Below are 21,898 nucleotides of genomic sequence, written 5' to 3'. Positions count from 1 at the left end.
CGAGTGGGAGAGCGGTCTGACTGGTGAAGGGCCCAGATTGCGTGAAGAGGAAGCAAAACAGCTCGCTGCTTGGAAGAGAGAGAAACAAGATGAGAATGAGAGCAAGAAAACTAGAGAATTGTGTAGGTGTGAGGGAGGGAGGTGAGAGCATGGCAGTGGTGTGTTGACAATCGGGTGGTTAGAGAGAGGCTGAGGCTAGTGTATGGGAGAAAGAAGAAAGTGTGTTAGCACGGGGGTGTTTTACAGAGAGGGCTTCTGAGAAGGAAAGAGAGGATGCAGAGAAGGAAATGAAGTGAAGGTTTTGGGGGCAAAAAGAGAAACAGCCTGTTTCCTCCATGAAAATCCATGGGACAGTATGGACTTAACATCCTTGAACCATCAACTGAGCTCTAAAAATAGCTCGGTTTTCTGCACAGTAAGAGGAGGGAGTGGGAGTAGGGGTGAGTGAAGTGTGGGTGAGTGGGGGCGGCTGTTGGTTGGAAGTGGGAATCGGCGCATGAGACTGGGAGTAAAAAAGTTGGAGAGAAACAAAGAAACACCACGCTGCCAGACAGTGGTGATGAGAGACGGGCCGAGAGATTGCGTGGCTTTTTTGTGCATATGTGTGAGAGCGAGAGACAAAGATGGAGGGAGATGGAGAGTGGGAGTAAGAGAGTGATAGCGGAGTAGAGAGAACCCCAATCTGGAACGGAGTGTTCGCAGTAGCCTACTTTCACTTGGTAAACACTCTTTTGGAAATGTTTCTCTTCGTGCACATTGGATCATGTTTGATGGGGCCATGAAAGAAGTGTTCACCTGCTGACTGACTTGATAATTAGTCTAGTAACTAGACATTGCAGATTCAGATTTTTCTTACAAAACATGTGATGCTACAGCCTGCTCTCAGACATCAACACAGGATGTTACTGTATAGGGCCAGCGCTGCTCCTTTAGCCCCACATGATGTCTTTGGTGCCCTGCAAACTCATCTGCCACCTGCTTGTAAAGGGTACGGAACTGAATCTCTCACCAGTTGGTCTCGTCTACACTTTGACGTGGCAGTGCAGTCTGTGACTCAACCGATGAAGTCTTTAGATCACTAATATAGAGTGATGGCCTCCATCCTCCATCCTCCATCCTCCCTACTCGCCCAGCTGAATTTGCATTTCTGTATCAGGAAAGCCTGCCTTCTTTAACCCAGAGACACTATGATTTAGTAGAGGATGAACTCAGAGAGGGTTTTGAGCCAAAATAGTCTCTGCCTTTACGCCAAATGTGAATGCAGCGCAATACAATGCAGAGATCACTCGTCTTGTAGAACAGAAAGAAGCCTTTCCCAACTGGGACCACAATGCACCAGAAGGTGATAAATTCTGACGCTTTGTTGTCAGTTTGGACCCATGCTTGCAGTAACAAAAATTCATGAGAGGGCTGCAGAGAGCTGTGAGGAAGCGCTGCATCCGACCACTTCAATTTCTCCACACACTGTGCCCTCTGAACACACAGCGATAATTCGTCCCAAACCTTCGGATGACAAACTCCTGACTCTGCCTCTTTTGTCTCCATTGTGAGGAAGGATTTTTTCGAAATTCTCAAGTCAGACCTCTCTGATACTTTCTGGACTATGTTCTGAAATGAGACTATTTGCTTTCTTCTTTTCATTAGCAGTTACTTGTTTCTCATTATGTGAACATGGGTTTTACTTGACTTTGTGGGAGAGGTATTCAAGTTAATGTAGTAAAATATATTTACAATGTTTAGACAGTCAATTATTTACATATTTAATATTTAACAGTCCCCCTAGCTTCTGATTGGTTATTTCAGTCACATGTGAGTTACAAACCAGGAAGTGTTATCATGAAGCAGATCAGAACAGCAAATAGCATCCTGCTGCTTCTTCTCATAAAGGGTGATCCAACGACCACACATCGGACCCCCGCGATACACAAACGTTGCCCATGCCGAGGACACGCATTTGTAGCGTGCATATGAATTTGCTACATGTGGAGCGCTGAGCTAACCTACCTTGGCTATATCTCTGATAAACCGACAAAGTTACACAGCTACCAGTCACATTCAACTATTGAGGATGTGTGCCAGTGAGCAAACTTAACCACACAACTGGATTCATGGTAAGTGGAATCACACAACATACTGAAACTGTTAAATACACTTCAGATGACAGACATTGTTTCAAGTTTCTAAAATGCTGATATACGATGGCATTACAAGGCTTTAAAATACACTGGTTGCATGAAATAACAAGTGTGTAGCATATGCTAGTCGTGCAATCTATTTAAAGTGAAAGTATGAAAATGCTTGTAAAAGTGCACTCAGTTAATATGTTTTTTCTTTCGTTTTGTTCAAACTTGTTGCTACTCCTTTGTCACCTGCGTGGGTTAATACAACTAAGCATAAAATGTCTTTTTCAAACACTATGTATATGGGGTATGTAACTGGGTCTGGTGGTAAAGAGGTGATGTACTGACGTATTTAAGACCAGACGCAGGACACAAGACAGACTGTGTTGAAAACCAGCCACTGACAAGCAGCTCCTTCTTCCCTCTCATCACCCCGATAAGCCGCCCTCTGCTGCCTGAACCACACACCTCATCACAGGCTGGATGGACTGAGCGAAGCCGACAGGTCTACTAACGCGCTGATGTTGTTATCAGTGTGAACACATCGGGGATGTAGTGGAGCTAATGACACCTCTTTCTCACAACAAGTGACCAGGGAAATCCTGAAATACTGCAAGGGCCTCAACCAGGTCCGTAACTTCTTCTCGCATGAGATGAACTCACATCACTGAGCTGTTATTATGAGTGTGTAAGAGGTGGAGAGGGAATCACCAGAGCAGTATAGTCACTGTATTATATTTATTATGTCCCTTTCTGTGTTTTAATGAATATTAATAGGAATGCCAGTCGACTGCGCTTAGTCGTTATAATTTTTTTCCAGACCGAGTCGCTCACGTCGCAAGTTGGAATGCAAAGTCAAAAATCTCACCCCTCATCACGCCAGTTTCTGTTTTTCTTGTTGCTATCAACACTTTGTTTCTGGCATGCTCTCCCCCTGTCCTCCATGTCTTTCTCTCTCCCCATCTGTCTCGCTGATTGCTCTCCCTCTACTTGCCTCCGAGGCCTGCCTCTCCTCTTTCGCTCCAGCCTTCTCTCACTTCTCTAATGAGAGCGTGTGTTACACAGGCATTCAGAAAAACCTCCTCTGCTAATTACATGACAAGCATCTCGTTCTGGAACACTAATGAAGAGGAATAGCGAGCGGTAGACGCCACTGGAGTGGTGGTGTGTGTGTGTGTGTCTGTGTGTGTTTGGTGGGGAGGGGGTCATGCTGGCCACTGGGTCGGCGGGTGTTGTGTGTGTGTGTGTGTGTTGGGGGGTTGGGGGGGGGGGGAGTATTCTGGCGCCAGTCCAGCAGCTTATCAACCGGGGCATGTTGGACTCAGCATCTCGTTCTCTCCCTCCCTCCTCATCCTGCTTTTTTCCTTTCATCTTGCTACACTCATCTTCTTTTCTCCTCATAAAAGATCAGAAAAGGGCGTTATTTGGCCCAGCAACATTAACTTTTACACGTATTAAAGATGGCATGATGTTCGAAAAGGACTCTGTTCTGTCAGTCTTTGAAGTTTGATGTAGAAATACATGCAAATACATGTTCTGTCACTGCTCACTGTCCTCTGTGCTGTGCTGGCTTTTTTTGTCTCAGCGTAAAAGTGTACAAGTTTCAATAGCACAATCAGTTGGCCGTGGGCTTTGCCATTAATGAAATAAAACATTGACTGACAAAAGCTGCGGTGCATGCACACACGTAGCCTACAGATAAACCCACACACAAGAGGGGATGGAACAGGAAAAAGGGAGACAAGAGAGCGACCTAGGCAGAAATCCAGCGACACAGCGTGTGGTTTGGAGGAACTTGTTCTGTCAAGAGGCACACATCGGAACAGAAGATCGCTGTCCCGTACCATCCCTCGTGAAACGCTTGAGAAACACAAACCATCTGGAGGCTATAGTGCACACTCTCGACCCATCAAATATTGAGGATGTTTGTCTGATTTACAGGTCCTATTTAGGACTGTTTGGACAACTTGGCTGAGGGATTGGTGCTTTAATTAAAGATAATATCAAAAGCTAATATTGCCCCCAAGACCTTTGCCTCACAGTCAACAGAGCAACAAAGTCACGGTTCTGCGGGTGAGGGTGAGAGTCTTAACCGCATACACATCTAAATGAATCTAGTCAGGCCTGACACAAAGGCCTCTCCATGTTCTTTATTTCACTGAGGTTACCGCCCCAATGTTCCCCCACTTTCTCTCTGCCAATGCCAATAGCAACGCAGGCTTTTTCAGGCCCAAGCCCACCGCGGTGATGGCATATTGACACTGTCATAAAATATTACATCCTCATTTTATTCATTAGAACTGTGCTTTAATCTAAAAATAACATGGGCAGGGAATAAAACAGAGTTTTCAGCAGCACACAGATTAGGCCTGTGCTTCTCTCGCTGAGCACCACGGCTCGGAAACACTGAGGCCCAAAATAGATGTTCTTCTCATAAAGGGCTCCTTCTTTGTAGTCGGCATACAGCAACAACATCTGCAGGGCAGTTTCTATGGGGGGAACAGATTCGGGCAGGGTATCAAAGAGAGAGGCGATCTCCTGTGAGAAGCGGTGGGCGGAGGACTTCCATATTCTCTCTTTCTTTCTTTCTTTTTTTTTACTCTCTCTTGCTCTTTCCCTCTGTCTCTTGCTTCCAAAAAATCTGTAGCAATCAGGATGATGCTAATAAAAGACCATTAATATCACCTGTCAGCGCTATCTTTGGAAGATCCAAAACGAGAAAATGAGACAAAAGGATTCACAGTCTGGAGCTGCTCACGGAGATGCAGGGAACGAGTGGAGGACAGACAGCAGTATGGTTTGGTGTGCTGATTAGGATGACATGACTCAATCAATGTCCCAAAGACAACACAAGGGCAACAGGACAGTCCGATTTATTATTACTGATGCATCATTTACAAAACCCTTGGTTTGTGGAATTTTTGTCTCAAAGTATATTTGCTCGGACAAAGTATAGCTTCAAATTGTTTATCTTTATTTAGTGTTTCCTTAGAGATGTCACTTCTGAACAGATGGCAAGGATAAGGAACTTGACCCCTGCATGACTCCAGATACTGTATATTTCAGGGTGGAGAATGAACCTGTCATTAAACCTTTCTGTCACCTCTCGGAGTCATACGGTCAAGATTTTAAACTCCTGGTGGTTTTAGGTGCAGGAATGTGGCATTGGACGCTGTCAACTATGGCTCAAACAAAGTCTGGAGAATAATTAGTTTGAGCATTATTTGAAAGATTTCAGATATCCAGGAAGAGATGGACCCATATCAGTTTAACACAGAGCTGATGTAGATACAAGAACACTGTAAGACTTCGCTAAAGCGAGTGATGGTGAGGGCCAAAAACCCCCGCACATCTTTTGACTAATGGCTTTTACTGGCGGCGATGGCAAGGCGCTCACTATCTGTTTAATGCAAAACATGAGCGCAAGCCGACGCGTAGACGGAGGCTCTGATCGGAAAAAGGTGGTGCCATAACGGGGGAGGTGAAAGGCAAGGGGGCAACGCGATGATAGTGGCTTCATGCGGAGCAGAAGTGTATCGAGGGCCTCGCCTTTGAACCGGCGAGCCGGCTAATTGAAACAGCATTGCCAGGGCACCGGCTGAAGATCTGGATCGCATTCATCCCCTGCTTTTATTCAATTTGGTCCCATCACAGGGGTGTGTCCCGTCGCTTTTTCTCTCCACATGGCAATAAGTCATACCATCGCCTTTTGCCCTCGACGTGTTGCCCATCTGTGTCCCCTGGGGGCCCCGTGTGCTGAGGCCCACATAACGCAGAGGGATTCAGACGAGGTCTTGAGAAAATGCAGGCTGCCTGCCACTGAGCCCCTTATGGTACTTCTTCACGCCTCTCACCTTGGACTTGACCCCCCTCGCCTCAGCTCTTCACTCTCACACACAAGCATACACACACACACACACACCCTTACCCCAAGACTTTTAAGATTTACTGTTGAGAGCAGTGGCTGTCAGGAGGATTGAACCGTGCACTTTCTAATTCAAACAAATGCTGCACTGGGGTCACGGAATTATCATGGAGTCACAAGGTGTTTCAGATGACTCGCAAGTGTTGAGTGTTAGGCTGATAGAGAGAGGGAGAGGGAGAGAGAGAGAGAGACATATAAAGAGAGAAGCCACCATCTACGCAGTTATAGTAGCAATGCAGTGGAAAGCTTGCGACCTTACAGCGTAGAAATAAATAAACAAATAAAGCGATAAATAGGCAAATAGATAAAGCTCCACACTTACCTGGTTATCACCAACCTCTATCAGAGCAGGTGGATGTAGATCTTGCGTTGTACATGGGGGGGGGACTTCTCATTTCGCAGAAGAGTGGTCAACGTTTCCGTCGTAGCTTTAATCGGTGTCCCACATACATTGGCTGTTGGTTGGGTTTAGAAGGTACAAGGTGGAGGATGATACGATAGTCAGCGATGTACAGTAAATACATATTCAAGAAGCAGATGCTTCTCATGTGCATTCTGGCGACACCTGAGACAAATTGATTTGAGGGCAACACTTCTTCAAATGGTTGGTTTAAGGCTTGCTTGATACCAGATTTCAGAGGTTCACCATGCAGGGACAATATGCCAGGAGATTTTTTTACCAGCATCTTGAAAATATTAGGGCTTGACTGAGAAAACAAAAGGTTGACACACATGTCCAAAAATGGCAAAGTGGTGTTTATAAATAATTTTTTTTTTTTTTCCAGTTGACAACATCACAGGAAGATCAGCCATTGTCATTAACATCACACCCACTCGCTTTGTGATGTTTTCCTCCCTCTTTCCTGTTATTTTTCCCAGTAAAAGACTTTAGGCTCTCTGTGAGAGGAAAACAAACAAACAAATAAACTCTTAATTCAAATGTATCCTAAATTAAAACAACCACTTTTTTTTTATTGAAACATAAACAAATAAGGAGAAAATGTGGATCTGGGTTATTTAATAAGAAATTATGAGTGTAGCATCAGTTGTTGCCTTCTTGCCTTCATTGTTTAAACTTCACTGCACAGCACTTAATAAACGTACTAGCTGATACTGGATACATATACTTCCCTCACAGGATTTTGGGATATTACAGTAAAGCTGATATTAGACTGGACAACTTTAGTCACACTAAACCCAGTATTGATCAGCTCAGGCTCTGGTGTCCACACCTGTTCGTTCTGTGGCTGCATGTGAACCAAAACTACACGTGCAAGTCCAAAGCTTACTCAAGAGACGAGAAGAGGATTTGGAGAGGATCACCGTATGATTGAGGGAGGGACTAGAAGTGTGCATAATATTCCTTCCTCTGTGGGACTGGCTGCGAGCAGGTATACAGCATCTCTGCAGTCCACCGCTCAGCTGTCAACACTCAGCTGCCCGCCGCCTCCACAGGAAACTTCTCACACCGAAGTCGGTAAGTGCAAAGTTTTATTGTTCCAAAATGAACTGTTAAATACAACTAATACTATGAGAGGCTGCGTTATATTATCGACGCTTGTCGCTCCTTTGATGCATCAGGGTGAAAGTCTTGGCTTTAAAGTTTCTGTTTCTCTCGTCAGGAATTCGCATAAAGCGTGCAGCGCGCTTTTTTTTTTTTTTTTTTTTTTTCATTGAGATGCGCCGTTTCATCTCTGCTTATTTTTTATTGTTGCGACCTTGCAGCAGCTTTCAAAACGCCACTTAAAGTAAAGTTGCATGCATTTATCTCTTTGTAAAATGAACTTTATTCCAATATTGTTGCTTTTCCCGTGGGCTTGAAACTGCCTTCAAAAAGATCACTCAAAATATACAATGTATAAGTAGGATCTATTTATATACCAACATGAATAATTGGGGTTATATGAATGCTTAGCTCTTTTATTTAGCATTGATTTCTTCCCCCCACCCTGACATTTAAGTAGCTAAAGGTAGTGCATGCATTTGAATTACAGAACTGATTTGCACATTATTCACTTTGTGTATGCATACTTTCTGTTTCTATTCTGGAACAAGAGCGTCTGAATCTTTTTGAGCTGATGAACATCTGCAAGCATTGAGCAGTGGCGCATCTTCCCTCAGTCTGTCAGCAGCTGCCACAAACTAGCTTTGCCAAATTGCTTAACATATGAATGTGAGGAGGATGGGACCTGCCACTGCCCATATACACCATTCCTCCTCTAATGTAATCCTTCAGCTCGGTTCCCAGTCTCTTTTGTTGATGCTGCTTCAAGTGAACCATGTTAAGTGATAAGCAAAGTGTGTAGGAGGGGAGGAAGGAGAGGAAGGGGAAGGAGAAGAGGAGGAGAAATAGCAGGAGGAAGAGGTGAGACAGATGAGAAGAAGAGGAGGAGGAGGAGGCAGTTTTTTGCATAAGGAGAAGGGAGTGATACGTTGAGAGAGATGAGATGGAAATGTTCGGCTGACAAGCCTCTGGATGGATGGGTTTTCTTCAGCTGAAATCCTTTTCTTCCCACATAAAAATCAGCGGCGTTTGTTTTAAAATAAATACACCAACACTCCTGTGAGCCCCTATAACCTAAATCAGATAAAGATCGGATGGGATGACATGTTTCAGCCAAACCACAGTTCTAAACTGTGGCGCTGATGTTGCAGGTTATTGAAACCAAGCTCAAATGTCTCACTCTCCCCGCTCTTTCTCTTTTTGACCCCCGTTCCTCTCCCTCCTCCTCTCTCTCTCTCTCTCACACACCTATATACACACACACACATACACAGAGTGTAAACAGCTTGTCATAGATAGGTCGCTTCACCCCGTCCCGTCTGTTTGCAGTGTTGATCCCTTCAGCAGGCCCTGCTTCTCCTGTCCGCAGCATCCGTGATGAGTTACTACATGGATCCAGTTTCTTCCTACCCGGCTCTTCACCCCTGTGACCGTCTGGTGGTAAGTCCTCCCTCGTAAATTTTCTCCATGTTAAGGCTGTCTCAGCTACCTGCCACACAGCCGGCCAGGAATGAGCGTTTGTGTGTGTGTGTTAGCTGTAGTGCAGGAATGTATGCAGGAGTATATGAGCAGTGTGTGTGTTAGCAACTCTGGATACCATCACCTCACAGGAACAGAGTCTATCTTAACCTTTTTCCTGTTGGGTTTAGTCCACCAGAGTTGCACTCATAGTGCCCGTATCTGTACATGCTGTTCCCTATGATTTTGTCAAATGTTAGGAAACAGAGCTGTTGAACAAGACAAATTTCTGCAAGGCTGTGAAATCACCCTTATGAACTACTCCGTGTTGCGCAACCACCGCGCGCCAAGATGCACTTCTCTTTAGCGAGTAATATTGTAAATATTGAGACCTGCAGGCCTCCAACCTTGCCACTAACCAATCAAATTAGAGTCAGACCATCCCCACTGAATAACTCTTTTCTCAGCTAAGCCACCCGCGCAGTGCTTTGCAGCAGTCTGTTTGCAGGAACACCGAGGCTCTTAATGCTTTCCAAATGAGAGAGCTGAATACAGAGTCAGAGACAGTGGTAGCCGGGAACATTGGGATTCCTGTCAGATGAGCGTTTGAAGGGTGAAGGCCAAGGAGCGGCAAAATAAATGCCTCCATTTGTATGCAGAACGCCGGCACATTAGGATAAGAGACTGAGGTTATATGCAAATGGCAACCCCACCCTGGCCTGATAGAAAACATAGAAGGATGCAGCTCCCTGCGTCCTAATTGGCTCAGGTGGTGGGGGTTGCCTTTGAAATTGAGACTACTGTATACCAGGGCAGACTTGGTCAAAAGGTGAACCTGGATGACCTAGCTCTATTCTCTTGAATTTACATGAATCATCAGCAAACAGCAGCAGGGCCTGATGTGTTTTATTTTCTATGTTTAGTGATTGACAGCGTCTTATATGCTTCACAAAGACCGTATGCTGAGAACAGAGGGGGGAAATCAGGGATTTCAAGCCGCCAAGTAGCAATTAAAACGAAAATGCCAGAAGCCACTTCACTGCAAAGGTGATCTTTGTTCAGAAGAAATTATGCAGCACAGTGTGAGGCCTCCCTACTCTGGCATCTGTGACATAAGCAAGTCATTTTCATCAGAGCATTCTTACCTGTAGCTTTGGTTTAGAATGGCATGCAGTCTGCCATAATTCGGACACACCAATGAAATGGCAGAGGGAAATGTAGTGCACTGTGTGTTAGGGATTTGTTTAAATTTGTGACTGCAAAAGAATCAGGAATAACAATAACGACAGCTCAGTTCCATAAAGATCCTAAGACGATACACACAACATGAGAGCCCTGGAACAGCATCGTTACTGACTACACCAGTGCTTTTGATTACACCTGTCTGCTACTTCTTAGACACTGCAGTTTCTTCTCATGAGGTGGCAGATAAACTAAACACTTGACATTGAATGAATGAATGTGTACAAGTACCGAATAATCATGTGGCATTGCATGAAAACAGTGAGTCACAGCTCAGAATAAAAAATGGTATCACATTTATTGGTTTTACCTATTTGATGTAGGTTTTATGTTCCCATATTGCAAAACTGGCTTCCAAATAATGCAGCTTCCTACAAATATATGTTAATTTCACAAATATTTTGCGTGTAAATCAACTCCTATTCTAATGGGTGTATGTGTGCAAAATTGATCATAGCAGTAGTAGTGTTGAAGACCATTGCTGGTGTCTACGTTTTGCTGTTTTCACTATAGAACTACAGGGGTCGAAAACGGCAACAAAGAAAAGAAAAATCAAGCTGATAAAAATAAAATAAGTGACGCTGTTTAGTCAAGATGGGGAAGATGAAGATTGAATTATGTCAATATCACTCAAATATATGTAATTTATGGACTGGAGATACATATGAAAATGGACAATACCAAAAAAATGTGTACAGTGCAGCATTTATACAATTACTAAGTTCAAATTAAAAAGGCATACAAAGTTGTCATTAGCCATCTCTTTCCAAATTATGTATCAACCCTTTACATTGGAAGTTATTCTACACTTGAACTGATCAAATAGTATCATGGTGTCGATGTTATCCTCACTGTTATCTATGCCAGTCTTTCTGTCTAATCCATGTGGCTCCCTCCATGCCTTACTCCCCCCCCTTGCTGACTGGATTGATAGGAGAAGGCAGCATCCCACGCAAACCTCTACAGAACCTCGTAAACTGGCCTCCCTGATCCTCTGGTCGTGTTTGCCATCCATAAAGCTGGCCGGCTACTGATAAATGCTGCAGTGCTTAAACAGGAGCTGCTTATCAGATCAGCAGTCACTCTGTCAGCCAGTGTGTCAGTTACAAATATGACATATAGCATATGACAGTCTGACAGTAAGACTAGCTGAAGCATTGCTTTTAGTGTCTTTTTGCATGTCACAAATATAAAATGATCAAGACTTGCTCTTAAATCTTAAAAACCTTTGTGAAATGAGCATATACTCTATAGCAGATAACAAATGTGGAGAATACATTGCAACGTAATTGTTAAAAAAATATTTAAAAAACAATTTTTGTAACCCGTATTTAACATGTTAAGTTAAAAGGAGCACAATTTCTCACACACTCTTGTGAGAAAAATGCCAATCCCCTGTTCACATCACTTTCAAACAGAAGCTTCCAACAATATCTATTGAGTTTCTCGTTTGTTGTCGAATGAAGGCTTTGATATGCTAAAAATGGCCGAGTGGCTATCTTCCTCCCTACTATCTCTTGTATACACAAAGAATTTCATATCTGTCCTGGCTCTCCTGTCAAGTGCCGACTTTAGACTTCCCTTTTGGTGCGACCTCTTACGTGAACATTGCTGTGATAAGCGGGATAAATCAACACGGCAAAAGATAAACTGAATGAGTCAAATTTAGCCGCGACGGTTATCTGTGCGGGAAAACAATGAAAAAAAAATTGTCATCAAAATCCAAGGTTGCGCGGTCGGCCAAAGCTGAAGTTTGATCAGTTGTTTTCAGCATAGCACGTTGAGGCAGATATAACCAAGCATCAACTGTTCAATAATATACAGTATTCCTGTATTCCATGCTGCCCAGTTAATTTAGGTTAAACCGTTCTGTGTGTTGTTTCTCTCCAGAGGCATGGTGGAGGTGTGGCATTGGGACCCCACACCCACCTACCAGGTGTGGTTCACCCTCAGCAGCAGTACTACCCATCGCAGCCCCTTTACTTCCAGGACAAACCCCTGCAGGAGGTGCCCAACGGACACGACCTGTGCCCTACAGGTAAGAAATGGACACATACAAGTCTGACCTCAAATGTGCTACCAGGCAAAATGCGTATTTCATCATAGTTAATACTTACATGTATCCTGTATTTAATAAGATTTATGTTATTCTGCAAAAATAAAAGAACCCCCACACTTTACCTTATTTTTTATTCATACTGTACATGCTTCAATATATAATGATAAGACAATAGTCAATAGTTCATTGTGAATAAACAGCTCAAAGAAAACAAAAGACTTTGTTTTAACTGGAATGCTGAATGGGCAATCATTCGCACTCAATCTGCGATGTTGACTCACACATTTAAACTTCCTCATTGAGTTGTTTTAGAACGCACCCACTGGCTCGACTTGGCCTGTTGCTCTGTGTCTGCTGCAGAAGGGATGTTGGTGATGCTGACCCTGAGGGCAATGCCTTTACCAGATACCCCCTCTCTCTCTCTTTTACTCTCCATCTCTCTCCCTCTTTTTTCTTCTGAGGACAACCAAATGCTGTGCATTTTTCTTCTTCCAATCCTCTCTTTCTATTTTTTTTCCTTTCATTTTTTTTCATATGAGTTTTATTTTAAACTGGAACATTCCTTCCAGTGCATTTCCCTGTGTTTGACTCTGGCCTCTTCTCCTCCTCAAAAGTGATTGATGCTGGCGGACTGGGACGCACGCCACGGGAGTAGGGTAGGGGTGCTGGGGGGCACAAGCTTTCTTCCGTCACCTCCCTGAGCTGGATGCAGGGGGCAAGACAGGGGTCTAAAGGGCGGCCATCTTTTTCCCAAGCTTCTGGTTTGGTCTCTGGAGAGGTGGAGGGGGCCTGAGTGTACATATGTGTGTGTGTGTGTGTGTGTGTGTGTGTGTGTGTGTGTGTGTGTGTGAGTATGAGAGGGAGTCAGGATTTGATGGGATTTGCTGATGTTTGTTGCCAGAGACACACTCCTTTGGAGCCCTCTCTTCATTGCTCCCAGCGCTAAACCGTTGACATAAACATTGCTGAGTGGAAAAAAATGACCGAGCCTTGACCTTTTTTTTTTTTTTTCTCATCCCTCTCCTAAGTCCTATGCAGACCACAGGTCTCAGAGCCTTTTAGCCACCTGGATATGTTGTTAGAGTCATTTAGCTCTCGTTGGTGGTGTCATATAGAGCTACTGAGGTTTTCGTGCTACCAGGAAATGGCGTTATGAATCTGTGCTCACCTTAAAAGCAGCCAAATAACCTCTGACACGGTCTCAAACTCTGCAGCCGTTGCTTTGACTCATTTCTGTCAAACTGAAAACATGGCTTCCCCTTTAATATTTTGAACTTGCAGTTTCAGAACACGCATTCAATTTGTATATAATTTGAGATGGGGGCACAAACTATTTCATCTTCCTCCTGCCGTGAAAATGATTTGGCAACTGGGAGATTTCTGCTTTGAAGTTATATGTGCGCACCATTCATTTTCTAACCACTGAGGTTGTGCCAGTCCAGTAATTATGATTATTTGCTCACTAACAAGTGTTTTATGTAACCAACTAGGACACATATTAGACATTCAACTGAGGATTTGCTGGGAATACCATGATATAATGAGTTTTATTAAGGTGAAGTAAAACAGTCATCAGCAACAATACATTCATGAAAACAAATAGTGTAAATACAAACTCATCTTGCTATATTCCTTAAACCTGCAATACCGGATTTTTTTTTGTCCACTTTGGGGCAGTAGACCGAGTTGTGGACACAACATTGACATATCATCACCTTTCACCACTCGAGACTGCAAACTTGATAGCAAACAGTTACTTATTCACTTTATTGTTACTTTATCATTCATCATCCATTCATGTGGAGTCGTGTTTCAGGCCACCTGGCGAATGCAAGTCCAGTAGTCACTCTCTTTTAGCTCTGTTTTTGGCCTCTACCAACCCCTGAGGGAAATATCTGGCTCTTTGACTGCTAAATTCTCCGCTATAGCGGAGAATTTAGCAGTCTGTATGTAATAGTAGTGTAGTCTGTATGTAGTATGTTCACCAGCTAGTTGCTAACTGCTGTTTGGTGCTGAACAGGTGGTGCACAATGGGTTTTACAGCTTTTTTGGTGAAAACAGCTGCCTGCTGCAGCCGAAAATAGATAAAACAATAACCTGGAAGTCACTGCAATGCCTGGTAAAAACCGAGGGGAGCTGCAGATACTGGTGATAATTCTCTGGAGATTCATCACAATGAGTGACCCTTTTCACATTGCCACATTTTTATTTGATGTATTTTTTCCATGAAAAATATTGATTATAGCCGCTTTAAGTTTAAACCAGACTGACATAAAAATCAAGATATGATAAAGATAATACTTTTTAGCTCCACATGTAAGTACTTAGTTGACAACATTCCTAACTTTCTAACAAATTTGATCCACTGTCTTGGATATCGGGGTTGATATATATTCTGTTTAACTTTTAAAGTGCACGTAAGTTATTCAATTTTACAACTCAAGTCACTTCTTCGAGAATGGATTGGGTGTTGTTAAAATGAAATGTGCTAGTGTGAGAAAGAAATAGTACAGAGCAGATGTTAGGCGGGGATGTTGGATGTGAAAGGACCATTGCATGTTTGGCCCAGCGCCTAATGTCACACACACTGCTTCCTGACAACAGCCATGCCATGGTGATGTTTACACTAACCCAGCTCTCCTCTTCACTATCCAACACTCAAACCACAGGGCCTGTTGTAAACTCCCATTGTGGAAATCACTATCTGTGTGTGTGTGTGTGGGAAAAAACGGAGTGTGTATTTCTGCCTAGTATCTCAGTGAAATCCAGGCACAGATATCACCCACATGCATACACACTCCACCAACATCCTGCAGTGATGCACACTCCACATATTCATTCATTAAATTCACACCCTGCACTCTGGTGTGTATTGTATTACAGCATCCTCCCATTCAGTAAAGCAGGCATACGCACATACACACACACAAAAGTAGACACACACGCACAATCGCAGATACTCATGAGTTCACTGTACATTTAAACATGCCCTCCCATTTAGAACACGCATACACAGCTGTGATCTGGCACTCAGGGACCATTGGCCTGTGTTTTATTTGATGTGATTTGACAGCTGGACAGTTGGAAGAGGAGGGGAACGGGGTGGGAAGCAAAGGAGAGTGGGCGGAATACAGTTTGAAGAGAGAAGACGGATAAAGAGAGGGATAAGTCGCAGGACTGAGACTGGGGTTGGTGGGAGGAGAGGAGACGAGGGGAGGAGGATCTGGGATGTGGAGCCTTCAGGGGAGGGAGAGAGAGGGGGGCTTCGCCTCTGATGAGGGGCACGTCCTCACGGGCGCAGGCCCATTTTTTATTTCAAAAAGTAAACAGGCAGCCTGTGGGGGTCCGGGGGGTTATGGGAAAGGAGGAAACAGTGATGCTAATCAGGCCGGCGCACACTTCCCCCTCAGACAATAAAACAAAACAAGAGTGGAAACACGGAAAAACAGCAGACAACTGTGGAGGAATGGGCTGCCATGGTCCTAGATTTGAACTGCATAGTGTGATGACAGTTCTGAGGCAAGAGGTGTTAGTCAATAAACAGAGGAAAAAGGTAATCGGTTACGACTACATTGCACATTGAAGTATTTTTAGCAATCTCAACTATTTGAGTTTCCACATTAGACTTCTAAGAAGCGGTTGCATTGTGCATTGAAATCGGCAATTACAGTAAAATCACTCTGGAATTTTTACCCCATAACTCAAAGCACTGTTTTCCTTAACTGTAAAAAAAAAAAAAGCATTTCAAAGAGTAATTTCTGGTAAGTATACTCTTTCATTTGATAAGTCATTAATTGGAGTGTTTTTCTAAATAAATGCCCTTGACCTTTAAAGGCCCTGGCAGACCGTCGCCCATTGACTGGCCGTCATCTGTGGCCCTGGTGTTTGCTGTATGTCCCTCACCGTTGGCACTAGTCTGCCGTTTTTTGTGGCTGTTCGGTCGATTGAGCGAAAGTGGTGTCAAAATGGTAGGCAAAGGTTTTACGGTTTCCCTTTTGAACGACGAATACAGACTACACGGACTACACAGACTTAAAATACAGACTTTCCTCTAATGCAGGCACTGGATGTACGTGCTCATTGGCCTTTGGCTGTACTATTTGTGGTGTGCTCAAGTGCAACGCAATGCCAGTATTTAGTGTGGTAAGTTCCTCTTGATAGCACCGTGACTCATTACAAACCACTTCAGTTGGAGAACATGCTGTTCTGAAACGCATACAATCACTGACGGCTGATGATGAAACAGATGCCAGCTCATCAGGAAAGGTGGCGCTTTAATGAATCCTAAGAGAGACCTCCCATTGTTCTAATGTTTATATCGTGAGCTTAGCAATATTATAACAATGTTAACTACAATGAGTGTACACCGGTAACGGTAAGAGGGAATACCTCTTACTGTTTCTCGTAATGTGCGGTAATTGTTGAATTGAGTATAGTACCTATATTAGTAGGTGAAGGTCAATTCTTCCCTATTATCACTCACTAGAAACAACATACAACAAGCAGCAGCTATATAACCAAAGCCAGATCATTATCTTTTCAGAGTGTACAGTGCTGGTGAGTGTTTCTACTGTGTACTTTTTAATGTACAACCTTCAGTTATTTAATGATAAGTGAATTAAAACCGCAGCCTGATGTATTTTCCCCTCAGCTACGGGGACTAGTGGAGCTTTATCTGAGAGCGTGGTGGTAACAGAGGGGAGGGAGGGCAAGACGAGAAGAGGGAGGTCTGGGAGGCAGAGAGACTCGGAGGGGGGTGGGGATAATTGAATTATCTGCACAATGGAGTGATGGGGGGCACGTGGTGCCGCTAATGGAGGAAGAGATGTCCTTTTTAGCAAAGCTAATTGTTCAGAAAAGAGCTGAGCCTTTGTTCAGGGAGGCCCTGCGACTTTGCACTTACATGCACACAATTTAGTCGAGCGCACACACATTGACACACACACACTCCCTGCCACACACACACACACACACACACACACACATGCACAGATGTGTTTTTATGACTTTTGGAGACTTTACATTCACTTACATTCATTTACTGGAGATATACCCAACCAGCTTAATCCTAACCCTAGCCGTTACCCTAACCTTCACCTAAACCTAAGCTTTAACCAAGTCTTCCCTAAAATGTGATTTTGTCCCAAAAAAAGAAAGGGAGTCCCCACAATATGTAATCAGATTTATATCCCCACGACATGGGTAAAACATGCACACACACACGCGCACACACACAGGGATACACCACTCCTGTCCCAGCTAACCCTCTGATCTCAGCAGGAGTGCATTCAGCCTGTGGCACTTCAGACAGCATCCGCCACAGATAGAGCTGAGACTGAGCTACTAGACATAGACCACAAGGACCCCACTGTTTTACTGTCTGCTGTCTCTTTCTGTCTGTGTTTCTGTGTGTGTGAGTGAGTGAGTGTGCGCTTGAGTATGTGTAAATGAGATTGATTACACGCTAAATACTGTATCCACGCAACATACCGAACCTGTGAGGCCATGCCCATTGTCCAAGATGTTTCGCACTTCGTCTCGGCTAAGTCATCATGTCAGAGTTCATGTTTGTGAATGTGAAAGAAAGCATCGCGTTGAAATCAAAATATTCTTGTGACTTGCAGCGAGGGCACCGGCATCAAAGACAAATGTCACTCGACAGCTGTATGGATTGCTCTAAATCTAATAACCTTTCAGTTAACTCTGTGAAAAGTAGCAGGTGCAACGGCTACGTCTAGGCAGGCAGACAACACAGATGTGCCAGCGACACACTCAGACAGCGAGCTGCAGAGAGCAGCGAGGAGAGAGAAAGCTGCTTTAGCAAGAGGGCTGCTATGCTGCAACGCAAAATGAGTAACTGTCAAAACCATAGCAACAGCATGTGCCAGGTGAAGAAAAGGAGACACTGGAACCAAAACTTGTTTGATACGTCCTCACGTGTATACTGGTACACATGCTGGCGGATTGTTTTATGTTTTATCTAAATATGAAATTACACAGTTTGTTTCAACAATAGTTGTGTATTTTTAAGTTGGTATTGTGCAAAACTTTGACACAAGCTGTTCCTACGGTTGACATCGAGATCACTATGGCGAGAAACTGAATGTTTAATAGCAAAACATGTTTTATTATGGAAATTATTTTCCTAATGTCAGTGTCCTGTTCATGAAAATGTGTTTGTCTTCGAGGTCATTGTACACCAGGCTGTGTCAGGGTGATGGAAATGGTCATTGCTCTGAGAGACAGATCAGTAACACAGTGTTCTGGGATACAAGAACAGAATATATAGTCAGATGTTTTCTGGAAACAGGAACTCAAAGCTTTGCCGGCATATTGCCCGCTTACAATTACGATTTATAACTGTTCAGCTTTTATCATAACGGTTCTACTATGCATTCTGAAATGAATCAGTAAAAATACACTTTAAATGCTTTCTTATAATACTAATCAAACAGGCATGTAAAGAAGGGAAGATGGGCGGAAGAAAACCCAAACTCAAGTGGGCTACAGTGACGACGGCCCAGATATTAGTCAGCAACGCCATTAAACCCCTAATGGCTGCCCTTAGGCGCAAAAGGACCAGGGCTGTCCTTTTAAGAACAGATAGGAGGGAGTTCATTAACAGAAAACAAAGAGGTCCAGTCAGAGAGAGTGATTGACTGACTGAGATGAAGTGAGAGGTACACTTCCCCCTTCCATTCTTCTCCTCCATCACCCCCTCTTCTTTGCCCCTCGTGAGGCAGCTCCTCTCACCACAGAACCCACCAGCACTCTTCCCAGACGAGGCTCCTATCAGGCCAACGAAACCTGATCCAGGGCTGCTAATGGAGCCGGTGAAGTACCACCGGTTGAAAAATCCATGTGTGATCAATATCCCTGGCTCCCCAGCCTCCACACATACACGCGTACAGTATGGATGCAGACGTATCATATTGATGTGCATCATAGGTTGTGCCGTATGACTCACTAAACAAGATATGATACGGTTGCGTCTATGGAAAAAGTGGGCTTGCTTCATTAATGAACAAAAGACTGCACTAACCCTTCAGTATTGCTCGCTGGAACTCCATTTTTTGTGCACTTGTTTGAAAGCAGCATGGTTCCAGAGGAGTGGGAATTACTATTATAATCTGTTATAACAGTGTTTGGTTACCATGGGAGGTGTTCCTGCATAGCAAAGGGTTTGATCAGAGTGTAGCCTTGCTGTGGCTGAAAAGCTCAATCTTTCTCTTGTATTTTCCATTTTTCAGTGGCAGAACAAATTCCTGATTCAATTTCCAGTAAGGCATGGCCATTGTTCCGGATTACTGTAGATAAAACAGCACAACCTATAAAACAAGCATTACAAACTGAGAATGAGATCAGACATTTTGCCCTGTTCAAACTGAATTTACAACGATGGTCTTGGTGACAAGAGACCCAGCTTGATTGATTTTGATATGTGGACTACTAATATTTTCATACTATAAACTGCTATCACACACCTCATTTTCATTCAAGAATATTTGTAAACATAATATTGCACCTATTTGCAAATATGTAGAAAACTTTGTTACTAATACCTAATACAGCTGTGTAAAGACAAAAAAAAAAGACATGGTTGTTTTTGTATTGATCGGTACAAGATGAACAGGAAATACTCTGAGGTGTTTACGAGAGTGAGTTACAAGTTATGAGGAAGCCTGGACCTGCAGAATATAGGACACAGACGGGCCGGACTCCCCTTTTAGTTAGCGGTTCTCCACACATAAACTTAGGCTACAGCTAAACTGTTAGAAGCTATTTTAAGATCTAAAACCATTTCAAAAGCCATATCGCTCTCGTACTTACCCATCTATCACAATACTGTGCCGAAAAGGTTCCAAAAGGGCTCAAAAGTGGCACTATCTCCGAGCTGTTTGTGTACCCTATTTGTATTGGTCTACAAAATTATTGTTTTTAATATTTTTTTAATGTGGATGACACTTTTAGACACACTTGCAACGTTTTTTTCTGATTTGCTTTTTTTTGTCTTTTCATGATATGTTTAAAACTTGATTGTTTTGGTTTTTGTTTTTTAGCTTAAAAGTAGGCATGATGGAGCTGTTGAATGGACTGTTTGGGAAGGAACGTGTTAAAGCATTACCACAGCTCCTTCTCAGGCTTCTCAGCAGCTCTCACATCTCCACAGTGTTTCTCATCCCTGTAAAACGCGAGCGATTTGCGGGAACATGTAGATTCCTAACTGCGTCCTGATGACGCGAAAGGGATCTTGGTACAAGTAGGTTCTCACTGAGACGCGGGGGAGGTGGTAGTGCGCGCACGCGTGTGCGTGTGTGTGTGTGCATGTGCGCAAGGAGTGTTGGGGGGGGGGGGGGGGGGATTGTAATTGAATTGTGAATCAACTGGCAAGTCAGCCCCAAACACCGCCCCCTTCAGCTGCCGTCGCACTCCGGCTCTTTTCTAAGCAACGCCCACAGGCAGAGATAGAGAGGAAGAAGAAGTGAGTGTGTGAGTGAGAAAGAACGAGGAAAAGAGGGAGAGTGTGTGTACATGTACCGGAGAGGTAAAGAGAAAAAAAGACAAGTTAGGAGGAAAAAGAAACTGAATCGTTTTTCAGTGTGAGAAATAAAAAAGTAGAATTGAGCGGGGCGCCAAAAGGAAGAGAACATTTTCCCCGTATAGTGTTTTTTTTTTTGTGTGGAGCTGTTAGAATAAAAGAGGGACGCGGCGTCATCAAGTCAAAGTGATCCGATGGTCATGACGGCAGCTGTCGATATGAAACCGACGTTAACAATCATAAAGGCTGAAAAAATGGACGGTGAGTAGGCTACACTACAACTCTTCTGTGAGCGCTTGACAGCTAACACGAGACTAACGTTACTCCTGACTGGTTTCCCTGTAACGTTGCCGGCTGCTGGCGGATCGCGCTGATGTTGACAGTGATAATTCTCGGCAATTACACGCGCTGAGAGGGAGATGACGTCGCGAACGTATTTCAGAGTGCATATGGTTGTCGGTTGCTCAATATTGGACAACACGCAACACTTAAGAAACATTGCAATCACGCCGGAGGCTGTACAGTCATGTAATGTCATCCACAGCCAGTGTGTGTGTGTGTGTGTGTGTGTGTGTGTGTGTGTGTGTGTTTCTCATGTTTATTGAATTCATCAGACTCTGACTGGCGTGCCTTTATAATTAGCAATACGATGATCCGTGGGCTACTATAGTAAAGTCATTTTGTTTTGCTTTTGTGGACACATCACAAAAGTATATGCTTAATATTGTCATGTAGGCAAAATAAATTGTCACACCACATAGTTTGATTATGTTTACATTGTTTTGAACATTCCTTCATGTGGATGACACTTTTAGACACGCTTGCATGTTTGAAACGGTCTGATTTGCTTTTACATGTTCCCGCAAACAGTCATGTACATTAAGTTCTGTCATATTGTGTTTAGGGCGCATGTAGCTCCAATTGACTACCGACACATGCTTTGTAGTTTTCATGTACTCTCTTTCTTCCTGCTTCGATCTCACAGCAGATCTTTCTCCATCTCTCTCTCTCTCTCTCTCTCTCTCTCTCTCTCTCTCTCTCTCTCTCTCTC

The 21,898-nt window shown here is 43.6% G+C and overlaps 1 protein-coding gene across 4 annotated transcripts in view; it reads left to right on the top strand.

The window, feature by feature from the left end:
- The first annotated feature begins 7,435 nt into the window (after window positions 1–7,435).
- ets1 (v-ets avian erythroblastosis virus E26 oncogene homolog 1) overlaps window positions 7,436–21,898 on the top strand; it is a 36,761-nt gene continuing 22,298 nt past the window's right edge. For 2 of the 4 annotated variants that reach the window (XM_031860750.1, XM_031860748.1), the window contains exons 1-3: window positions 7,436–7,522; window positions 8,879–8,989; window positions 12,140–12,287. In XM_031860750.1, coding sequence (XP_031716610.1) covers window positions 8,927–8,989; window positions 12,140–12,287 — 211 coding nt within the window. In that variant the 5' untranslated portion in view covers window positions 7,436–7,522; window positions 8,879–8,926. Of the gene's footprint in view, window positions 7,523–8,878; window positions 8,990–12,139; window positions 12,288–20,853; window positions 21,109–21,898 lie in introns of those variants that run through there. The other 2 variants (XM_031860749.1, XM_031860751.1) reach the window with 2 other exon arrangements.

Source organism: Anarrhichthys ocellatus, unplaced genomic scaffold (assembly GCF_004355925.1).
Source record: "Anarrhichthys ocellatus isolate YVR2014 unplaced genomic scaffold, GSC_Weel_1.0 scaffold24, whole genome shotgun sequence".
Taxonomy (NCBI): domain Eukaryota; kingdom Metazoa; phylum Chordata; class Actinopteri; order Perciformes; family Anarhichadidae; genus Anarrhichthys; species Anarrhichthys ocellatus.
This window is presented reverse-complemented; position numbering and strand designations above follow the sequence as displayed.